This window comes from Hyaena hyaena, unplaced genomic scaffold (assembly GCF_003009895.1).
Source record: "Hyaena hyaena isolate Hyena2069 unplaced genomic scaffold, ASM300989v1 scaffold_218, whole genome shotgun sequence".
Lineage (NCBI taxonomy): Eukaryota > Metazoa > Chordata > Mammalia > Carnivora > Hyaenidae > Hyaena > Hyaena hyaena.
Window position 1 is genome coordinate 1,588,247 of NW_024080851.1, and position 11,237 is coordinate 1,599,483.

At 61.5% G+C, this 11,237-nt stretch overlaps 1 protein-coding gene across 1 annotated transcript in view; it reads right to left on the reverse strand.

Annotated features, from left to right (window-relative positions):
* The window catches only part of ADCY1 (adenylate cyclase 1), a 98,826-nt gene that overhangs the window by 43,231 nt on the left and 44,358 nt on the right, over positions 1-11,237 (reverse strand). Inside the window, exons 5-6 of the mRNA XM_039242968.1 lie at positions 5,644-5,771; positions 1,710-1,868 (exon numbers count right to left, since the gene is read on the reverse strand). Of these exons, the coding sequence (XP_039098899.1) occupies positions 1,710-1,868; positions 5,644-5,771 (287 nt within the window). The remainder of the gene's footprint in view (positions 1-1,709; positions 1,869-5,643; positions 5,772-11,237) is intronic.

The window sequence follows — 11,237 nt, forward strand, 5'->3', positions numbered from 1 at the left end:
GGGTCTCTGGAGAGGCAGGGGGCATCCTGCACTCAGGGTCCTCCATCCACACGGTCACTGAGTGGGGGGTGGGGGAGGGCCGGGGCACAGAAATGTCTCAGTCACTGAGCAGAGGGCCCTCCAGGGCACAGAAACTCAGCAACTGCTCTCAGCACAGAGCGCTCCAAGCTCTAGGAAAGAGGGGGGGTCTCGGGTATGAGCATGCGTGGCCTGGTTGTGGCCAGGGCGTGGCCTGGGAACAAATGGGAGGCCTGGCCAGGCTAGGCCCAAGAGGCCACTAGTGAGACAGGGCCACCTTCACTAGCCAGCACCGCCTGTCACTCGTTCGCCCTGTGTCTGTGGGGAGAGGGCAGTCAGCCCCATGAGCTCCCTCCCTGGACGCAGGCGGGGCTGGGATGCCCGGTGTCCTCTGCCTCAGTCCTGTGGGACAGGAGCCGCTCCCCACCCCACCCCCGAGCCGGGGGACATGCAGGTGACTGCTTCCCCCAGGGCCCCCGGGGCAGGGGGAGTTTACTCAGGACCCAGCACTGTCTGCTTTGGGGCAGTCTGGACCCAGCAAGTAAATTTGGAGGAAATGGCCACAGTACCAGGCAGCAGGTATAAAGGGTCACTTTTAGACCAGAAGATACACATGAAGAGCAAGTGTGTTCGGCCTCTGGTTCCACCCCTGCCCAGCCCTGGTCCCCCAAGGGCGACTGCTCAGGGTGTCCTGTCTGGGAAGGGGCCCAGGAATCCAGCCTCAGGGATCTCAGTGTGAAATGAAAGCCACTCAGTAATGAGACCCACCCACCTGTCCATCCATCCACCTGTCCATCCACCCACCCACCCGTCTGCCCATCCACCCATCCACTTGTCCATCCACCCACCCACCCGTCTACCCACCCACCCACCCATCTGAGCCTGGCCATGCTCTCTGAACACCCAGTGGTGGACGGGGTGTTTGCTGAATGGATGGATGGGGGGGGGGGGGGACGTGTGGAGGCACAGGTGCGTCAGTGGCTATGAGGGTCCATGGGGGAGGTGCTGAGGGACAACCAGGCTCACAGACGACAATCCTCTCGAAGCCCCCTTGGAAAGGCTTCAGTGTGGAGACGGATGTTTCTCCCACGGTCCGTCCAGGAGTTGGGGGGAAAGATGTGTCCCCAAGAACCAAGGCAGGCAGTGAGAGACGGAAGGTCAGAGCCCTGGAGGCCACACAGCTGTGAGCCTGGGAACAGACACCATACAGTCCAGGGTGGATGCGGGGGCGGGTCCAAGGGCGGCTGGCGCTCACCTCCGGCATGGGAGCCGCGTGAGCACAGGCGGCACGTCTGAGAACCGTGTACCAGGAGGATATGGGTTGACCTGTGCCTCGTGGCCCTTCTCCCGTGACCACCGCTCAGCGGAGGGAGGGAGAACCCCTTTCCCGCCTTGGCCATGGGCCCGACGAGGGCAGGGGAGGCCACCGTAATGGAGCTTGTGTGGGGCAGGGGCCACGAGGAAGTGCACGGCGACGCCAAGAGGAAGGCTGTGCGGGCACGGAAGGGCTCTGAGGCCACGGAGCCTCCCTTCCTCGGGTGAGCACAGGGAACAGAGCTGCCAGCAGGTGGCTGGGCATCGGGCCACATCTCTATCCAGGGCCGACTGTCTGTGGAGGCTAGGGCACAGACCAGCACCCGTGCCCCTGCCCTCCCCCTTCCCCCCCAGCACACCGCCTCGCCCCGACTCACCCAGGCAGGCCAGCCGCCTCCATGACATTGGCCAGGGTCACGTCGTTGGACCACACGTCATACTGCCACTTGCGCAGGCCCAGGACCCCGCAGAGGACCCTGCCCGTGTGCAGCCCCACACGCATGTTCAGGTCCACCTCTGTGGCCTCGGCCACAGACCTGCAACAGACGGGTCACAAGCGTGGGGCCGGGCCCTCGTCCACACCCACAAGGCCATACACGCAGGGGAGCCTGAACAGGTGAGAGCAGGGGGGCTCCTGACCTGAGCCGGACCCCGGGGAGGGGGCAGGTGGGAAGGGATGCTTCAGGCCAGGCCTCCCAGACCCGGGCCACTGGGCATCTCACGCTGTGTCCATGCCACCCCCCGCCCCCTCCCCACCCAGGGCGGCCCCTCAAGGGAAACGAGCCTTGAACCTCAGATCAGGGCCTCCAATCCGCTCAGTGATGATCTGCTGACCCAGAGAGCGGGGTGATAACCCGCCAGGAACACCTGACCGTCTCCATGGCCCAAGGCCCTGGGAGACAGCCAGGGTTTGACCCCCACTCGAGACTGGGCCTATGGGGAGGCTGTCGCTTGAAAGCTGTGGCCTGACCCCCAAACAGACCGTATGGGATGGAAAGTGGGCCTCGGACACACGTGTGGACGCCAAAATCAGTCGGCAGTTGCCAGTGGGCAGGTCACCCCCGGCTGAGGAACAGGGGACAGTGTATGACCTCATAACACCCAGGGGAGATGGCCTGCAGGAGAAGGGGTTCCCCACAGTCATAGAGGGAGTCCCCATGGGGCTGTCCCACCCCATTTCCCAGCCCCCGGGAGTGCCACCAGAGTCAGACGCAGGAGGCATATGCCACACCAGGGCAGGGGGACACGCAGCCGTGCTGATGCCCTCCGGAGCTATGCTCCTCGTTATCCGCTTCCCCGATGGCCAGAGCTGTGTTATGAAGGACAAGTGGAAACCGCACCGCTGAGGAGGCAACAGTGGGCCATATGGTGGGCTCCCGGGGACAAAAGTGGGCTGCGCTAGAGGGAAAGGGCCGGGCTGTGTGACCCCGGCCCCTCCCAACCCGGCCTGTCCACAGTTACCCCAGGCAGGTGTGTCCAACAGGCCTCCCTGGGTCAGCGGCCAAGACCAGCGAAGAAGGGCCATAAGGCTGAGCCCAGGCCCAGGACACGGTGGCCCCATGGTTACAAGGTCTGTCATGAGGGGAAAGGGACACCACTGCCATCCTGGGGCCGGCCCCGCCAGATAACCCCCCCCAGCCCCCTCTCAGCATAAAATCACATGCAGACCCCCCACCAGCATAGCAGGTGGCCCGTGAGCCCAGTGTAAAATCCCCCTCCTGCTTCAAGACTGGTGCTAATTCGTGTGCACTGTCTTGTCCCCAGCCCTACCTGGCCCAGCAGAGATGCAGCCTCCAGGGAGCCCTCCCAGATCTGCACCCCCATGCCTGAGGGCTCGTCACAGGCGCCAGTACAGCAGGGTCCATCAGAGACCACTCCCGGACACACCCCGACCTCCCAGCAGGCTGATCCAAGAGACTCGAGGGTGCCAGGCTCTTAAAACATCTGAATTAAAAACCCTAGAGGAAAATAAGGGCTTCAATGATGAAATAAAGGGGTGTCCCGTCCAGATCACATGGATAGGACACAGATACGGGGGCCACGCCCTGGCGAGAACAAGGTCGGGAGGCTTTGGCTCTCAGAACCTCACACAGGCAAGGCAGCCACCCTGCGTGGGGAGGGCATGGGAGCAGAGCTCCACTGGGAGGCCCCGGGATTTCTAGGGAAATCCCATCGGCCCAGCAACTATGGCCACCCCAACCTCTGCCCTCTCTGAGGCTGTTTCCTTGTGTGCAACCTCGGGCGGGGCTGAAGGAGCACCAACGGGCTCTGACAGCAGCTGAGCTAGCCTGGTGCCTCCAGGCTTAAGGCCACAGCCCACAGCTCGCCAACTTCTTCCCTGGCAGGTGCAGGTGTGGGTGGAGACACGGGAGAGGGCCCACGAGGACCCAGGGCCGCAGCCGTGGACCTGCTCCATGCTGCTGCTGGGGGTCCCGATGTGGTACCTTCGGATGTCCATTCCTCTCACTGGAGCCACCCCGCCTGTGAGGGCGGCACCCCCTCAGGCCAGCTCCCCGTGGCCTGGACGTGCAGACTGCCCACAGCTCCGCCAGGTTCCCACCAGCCAGGCCGCCCCGCCCCCAAGAGGCCTCACACACTCCTGGGCCCGCCTCCCCATCAGGGGCCCACCGCTGCCCGTCGCGTCCATCCAGGGTCCGTCCCCCACACCGAAGTGTTCACGCACACCTTCGGAAGTCCATGTGCCACAGGTTACTTAGAAGTCTGACCATAGATGTATCCTCAACATCTATTTAGTTTTACACACGTGGAACACTTTTTCTCTTAATTGTAACTTTTTTTCAGTCATTTTCCAAACTCTACTTAGAGGCAATGGAACAAAAAACAAAATAAGGGTAAAATTTCGGGTAGTTGTTTTTTTTTTTTTAATTTGTAAAAAGAAAGGAATGTAGGGGAACGTGAGTGAGAAAATCTGCCAACGGTGCTTCTGTGCGTCTTCAGCATCTGCAACCGCGGTAGCCAGGAATGGGCAGGGGGCACAGGAACCCGGCAGTCACACAGAGCATGCAGCAGGCCACCAACCTCCAACCAAACCCTGCAGCCCAGACACCCCGCCGGCGAGCTCCGTCTCTCCCTGCTTCCAGAAGGTTCTGCCTCAAACACCTGAGTTCTGTGCCAGCAAACGTGCAAGCGCCTGGACAGGTGCTTCTCAACAGACCATGAGTCAGGAACTATCTCACTGAGACACGCTGGCCAGGAGCAGAGACAGATGGAGGCTTCCAGAACAATCAGAGACACCTCCCCTCCAGGGCTATCCTGACTCAGCCTGGCTACGTCAGCGTCTGCACCCCGAGGACCACACAGCCTCGCCAGCTCAAGCGTGGGTCCCAGAAGGCGGAGTGCACGCCACTCGCCTCCCCTAATCCGACACCACAAAGCAAACACCCAGGCCTCTGGCAAAACCATGTCTGGATTAGGCCCACTTAGTGACACGCTCCCAGTCTGCTTCCAGTCCGGCGCACCACCTGCTTCGGCCTGTGACAGACGGGGCGCCCCTGTGTCACATGGACAATCCCCAACAGAGCACAGGGGCTGGTCCGGGGGCTGCGCCCATGCCCAGTATGAGCGCCCAGGCCTCCACATCCCCTCCAGCACTCGTGGCCTTACCGTGGAGCATGTAAACATCCCCGCTCGTTACTCCCACAGGGGTGAGGGCAAACTTCCTACCAAGTGGAAGCAAGATCCCTCCCCGCCCCTGGACAGGACCCTCAACCCCTCCAGCCTCAGGAGGGGGTCAGCCGCGGGCTGCCCGCGCCTGCCCTTGAGGAGAATCCTTCTGTCACTGTTAACTTATTCAGCTCTGCTCCATCCAGCAGCAGCAAATGCCTGGCCCCTCACAAGCCCAATCTGAGCTCACGTCAGGGAACTTTCGTGTTTGCACAGTGCGTGACCCTAGCAGATGTGCTGCCTAATGACAGTGGCCCTACACCCCTGGTGTGGAATGAGTGGCATCACCTCCCCCACCCCAATCCTGAGCACCCAGAACTGCACACGGGGTCTACATGAGACACCCCAGAAATCTCATAAGTGGCCCAAACCATCCTCTGCCTCTGGATCCCCCGCAGGAGTGTGGTCTGACTAAAGCATGATGGCAGCCTCTTCATGCACAATCCGTGCACACGTGACGATGCCCAGGATGGCCACAGATGAAGAAATGCTGTCCCAGCAAACTGCAGAGGGGGGACCACGGAGCCACAGTGTGGGAGGGAGCGCCCCCCACACGTCCCCATGCAGTGTGGCTCTCCGCAGCCCTGGCACAGGGGGCCCCCAGGACCTCAGGCCGTGCGCACTCACGTGATAGTGTCAATCATGTCCAGGCCCATCTCCACGCAGCAGTGGGCGTGGTCAGTCTTAGGCTGGGTGAGGCCGGACACACAGTAGTAACAGTCCCCGAGGATCTTGATGCGGCGACAGTGATTCTCCTTGGGGGCGAGAGGGCAAACCACACGTTAGTGACGCGCCGGGGCTGGGGACCTACACCTTCACCAGCACCTATGCAGGTGACCACAGAGCGTGCCCCAGGGCCCCACAGCCCTGGGCCAGGGCAGCCTCAGGGGGGCGGGCAGCCCCCACAGCTGTGACCCAGGTCCCCCAGGCACACATATTCCCGGGGCACACAGCCACCCTGAGCTCGCCACCCACAGGGACACCCCAAAGGCATCCACCACCACGATGTCCACTCTCACATTTGTGCACCGGGAAGAGCGCCAGCACCCGCCTGGCCGGCATACTGCCTGGGGACTTGCCACACCTGCCGTGTGCATATCCGTGGTCTCAGCTGGGGCTCCAGCCGGGACGGCAGGTTTACCATCAGACTCTGCGGTACAGCTCACCTGAACGCCCTTACGGTAGCTGAGGGCCGCACACACTTCCCCGCAAGCGGGCCACATCTGCTTATTTACCACATGACACAGCTGAGAAATTCTTCAAACTGCATTAATGCTTCCAAAGGTAACAGCAAATCCGCCACGTGGTTTTTTAAATTTTTTTAATGTTTATGTATTTATTTTGAGAGAGACAGACAGAGCATGAGTGGAGCAGGGGCAGAGAAAGAAAGGGAGAGAGAGAGAGAGAGAGAGAGAGAGAGAGATCCCAGCAGGCTCCATGCTGTCAGTACAGAGCTGACGCAGGCTCAGACTCACAAAACAGCCCAAATCGCGAATCGGATGCTTAACCAACGGAGCTACCCAGGCGCCCCACAAATCTGCTTCGTGTTAACATAAGTAGTAAACATTACGAAAATTTATGACATTAACCGGAACAAAAATGAGCAGTGAGAAGCACAGTGTTGTTTTGGCTTTGCATCTGTCACGTGCGCCTGGGCCTGAGGGCGTCTGAGGGCCCCGCCTGGGCAGTGGCCTTGGGGGAGCCTCTCACAGACCCCAGGCGTCCCCAGGAGCTCAGAGCTCCCCAGCCCCACCCTGAGAATGCATCCTATGGCTTCTGTTTCATGCTGCTCTGGGGTTTCTCACCAAAGAGCTCCCTCCGTGGGATTTCCCCAAAGCTCTACATTAACATGAGGCTCCCCAGCTCCCGCTGCCCGCAGGCCCACGCACGCCCACACCTGTGCCTGACACGCTCTCCTGAAAGGCAGCCCAGGCCACCAACCCGCACCGGAGGACAGGCGCCCATCCAGCCCTGGGCCTCCCTCGGCATGCAGATCCCCCGGACGCCGCCTGTGGGCTGCGAGCTGGCCGCTGGGACATCAGCCTCTGAGGCGCTGTGGGCACCCACTTAACTGTTAGGACCCGGCCTTCCTATCTGTGGAAGGGGGTTCTCCCAGTGACCCATGGGAAGGCCATGCTGTTCTATGATGGCGTCTGGGAGCCCAGAGGCAGACGGCCGGGTGCCGATGCCCACCCTGCAGAGCCGAAGGCCGGGCCCCTGGGCGTCAGCCGGCCACGCCTGCACAAGCCTCCAGGCCAGCAGGCAGCACTCCCTGGCACCTCCAGAGTGTCTGCCCCGCTGCCCCTATCATCACTGTCCCATGGGGGGTCACAGTCAGACTAGGCGGGGATGCTCCACGCCAGGCAGTGAGACGGAGCCCCCTCCCAACCTCCTCCGTCCCCGGGCCCAGGGATGACAGCAGGGCCCCTGCCAGGCCTCGCCCCCTCCTTCTGCAGAAGGCTCCCAGCCGTCGGGAAGTCCTCTCAGCTCCAAGATGCCCGCAGAGGTGACAGCGCCTACTGCACATGGCACTATCCCCACAGACGATTCCGGGAGGGTCACCCATCCCCGGTTCTGGGCACCTCAAGGGTGACGTGTGCCCGTCGGCACCTCCAGGGGTGGCCCTGTGCCCTTGGCTGGGCCGCAAGGTGCTCCAGGCCTCATCCTGCCCACCTTTGAGTATACCGACAGACCCATCTCTGGATGAGCAGGTGTGTGAGCCACATGCAGGAGAGTAGGTGCCCACAGGGGGCTGGGAGTGTGACTGTCACGGCCCCACGCAGCTGATCTCCAAGTGAGGGCCTGCAGCAAAGCCACTCAGCAGTGCACCCAGGGGCCGCAGCTCATAATGTGTGAGGCAGACGGCTCGCTGTACCTCATGCTGGGCTCGGGGGCGGGTCCTGTCCAGAGTGACAATGGCAGTGCATCACCAGCTGTGGGAGGCATGAGCATCAGAGGGAAGGACAGATACACTGGGTGAGGGACACCCAGCTTCTACATGTCCGTGGCTTCCCAGTAACAGAATGGAGAAGCAGAAGAGAAGAACCCCACTGCCTGCCCATGGCGGTTCTGGGGCACCGATGCCTCAAAAATTGATCTGTGACGAGACTCAGCCTTTATTGTTTTTGAGGATAACCAATTAGCTGATGGGTGAACGTTCTTTTTTAAAGAATCGTGAGTGAATCAGCGCAGAAAAAATGACAGAATTAAGAAACTGTGTTGTGTAAACCCAGTGAATTACCAACAGGAAAGCTGTCAGGGCACCCCGGGCGCAACGTCATGGGAGGCAGGTGGCACGTGGGTCACACGGGCACTGCTGGCACACCTGGGGCAGGAACTACCTGAGCCCCACTCCGGGAGCCTGCAAGCTCAGGGAGCAGCACCTGGCACCCGGGTCCCACGGGAGCCGCCCTGAACACTTCGTTGGCACTGATGTCCGAGTACGACACGCGCATCCCCTGCCTTCTGGTTCCTGTGTTCTGCGACGGATGTCTGGGGGCCTTGCTGAGTAATTCCTGCTTGTTCTGCTCCGCTGACCCCAAGGGTCCAGAGCCCACACCCCCACGTCCAATATGTGTCCTCACACCCTGGCCATAACCCTGCCCCGTCTCCCAGGCCAGCCACCAAGCAATGGGGCACACCCCAGAGCCCAGGGTCCGCATCTCCCAGACCATCTGGCCCTGCCGTGCCCCTCCTCTCAGGGACTATGGGGCTGTGACCAATGGCTTCAGGCCCTGTGCCACTGGTCAGCCCAGTGTCCACCTCGCCCATATCCTATCTGGATAAAGGCCCCCAAGGGAAGCATGAGTGCCTCATCAAACAGGTGACAAGGTACATTGGATGTCAGAGCTGCCGCACCTGCATTCCCCTGGGCAGGGGACAAAAGAGTCCCGGTGGCCAAGTCACGGTCATGGGAAGGACTACCAGCCAAGGCTGTGAGCACATGGTGAGGTGAGGTGACATCCAGGACCAGAGAGCAGAAGACACAGACGTCAGCTGCCATCCAGAGGAGTTATGGGTGCCAGAGCAGTGCCTGTGGTATCATCTCTGCCTTTGTGCGTGTGTGACACTTCCGTAAGACAGGTTCTAAAGGCCCCTGAGAGCAGGACTGGGTCTGACTTATACAGGCTGCACCCCATCACCTAGACGGGCTTGGCACACAGTAGGCCAGTTCTGCATACAGTAGCCTGGCTCTGCATACAGTAGGCTGAATGTGCACATACTAGGCTGGCTCCTCACACAAGAGGCTGGCTCTGCACACAGTATGCCGGCTCAACACACGTGAGGCCAGCTCTGCACACAGTAGGCTGGCTGTGCACACAGTACACCAGCTCACCACACACTAGGCCAGCTCTGCACATAGTAGACCAGTTCAGCATACAGCAGGCCAGCTCTGCACACACTAGGCTGGCTCTGCACACAGTAGACCAGTTAAGCACACGCTAGGCAATCTCTGCACACAGTAGGCTGGCTGTGCACACAGTAGGCCCGTTCCACACACAGTAGGCACTCCACAGTGAGCCCTGTCTCCTCAGTGACACGTTCTTACTCCACACGACAGGCGGGGCTGCTGTCCAGGTCCCCCTGCCTCCCCATGCACCTCCCCCTTGCATGCCCAGGAGCTACAGACTCAGCCCCCTGTTGCCGGGCTCTGCGCACCTTCCCAGGAAGAGCCACTGCAGATGCTGAGTGGACATCCCCTCCTTGAAGGAAGCAGCATGAAGGCACAGCCACAGGCCACATCTCTGCACACAGAAGCAGGTGAGACCCGAGACACCCGCCCCTAACACCTGCCGTCTGGGCAGTGAGGGCCACAGTCCAGGGAGAGCCTGGAGCCTTCTCCCAAAAGGGACACACCTGGGTGGGTTTCTATAGGCTGCCAGAAAGGGCAGGCTCCTTAGAATTCCAACCCCCTACTGGGTTTTCAGGAAGCAATACTTCCTGCTAATTAAGGTATAAAGAAATGCAGGCTCTTATAAACAGTGCATGAAGCTCGGAATATTAAACATCGTAATGTGCAAGTCTGCAAGAACCCCGGTAATTCTGGAACCCCTCCCCCAGCACCCCGGCTGCCACAGATTCCTCCTCCCCCAGCACTCTACACGGCCACTTCCCCACCCAGTGCTCCCGCAGTGCATTCCCCCCTGTGCTCCCCCACAGCACCCCTGGCTCCCAGCACTCCCTACGGCGCATATCCGCGTGTGCACACGCCTTCTGGAAGGGGGTTCTGCTCCAGGCTCACCCCACCACACAGGGGCTCGCCCTTGGGTCGGTCTCTGGAGCAGAGCACAGACGATACACGCGCTGCCTCCTCCCTCGGGACAGCGACTCCGAGTCCTGACCACACGCGCCCCGCTCCCCCTCCCTCCTCCCTCCTGGTCTGGATGCTCTAGACCGACCCCTGGAACCCCACCCCACCCACTGGTCCACCCGCGTGCGAGCCCGTGTGCCAAGAGAGCACAGGGAGTGGACAAACATCCCCAGGCCCACAGCACAGGCAGTTCGGGGCAGTGCCCCGGACAAGGGGGTCCCAGCAGGAAGGGGTGGCAGGCCAGCGGGTCCCCTCACGTTTCACGGGCCACAAAACCGAGGCTCTGGCCCCTGGACAGAGCCCAAGGGAAGCCTGAGGAGGAAGATGGGTGGGGGCAAGAGGGACGGATGTGAGCACACACCCCAGGAGCCAGAGCTCATGGACCGGCTTCCTCGGGAATGCACAGACGCGCAGAGAAGGAACAGAAACAGCTGAACAGTCTCTGAGCACATGCAGGTAAGCAAGACCGCCAGGCTGTGCCAAGGGCCTCACACCGCACTGCCGCCCAGTCCAGATTCGCATCCCAGGCGCCCTCCTATCTTCCCTCCTGACCCAGCAAGAGGCCCCATGCACCCCTGCCCCTGCCCATGCACCCCTGTCCATCCAGCCTCCCTGTCCACCCCGCACACCTCTGCCCCAGGCCATGCATCCCTGTCCATCCAGCCTCCCTGTCCACCCTGCACACCCTGCCCCAGGCCATGCGTCCCTGTCCATGCAGCCTCCCTGTCCACCCCGCACACCCTGCCCCTGCCCATGCACCCCTGTCCATCCAGCCTCCCTGTCAACCCTGCACACCCTGCCCCGGGCCATGTGTCCCTGTCCATCCAGCCTCCCTGTCCACCCCGCACACCCTGCCCCGGGCCATGCATCCCTGTCCATCCAGCCTCCCTGTCCACCCTGCACACCCTGC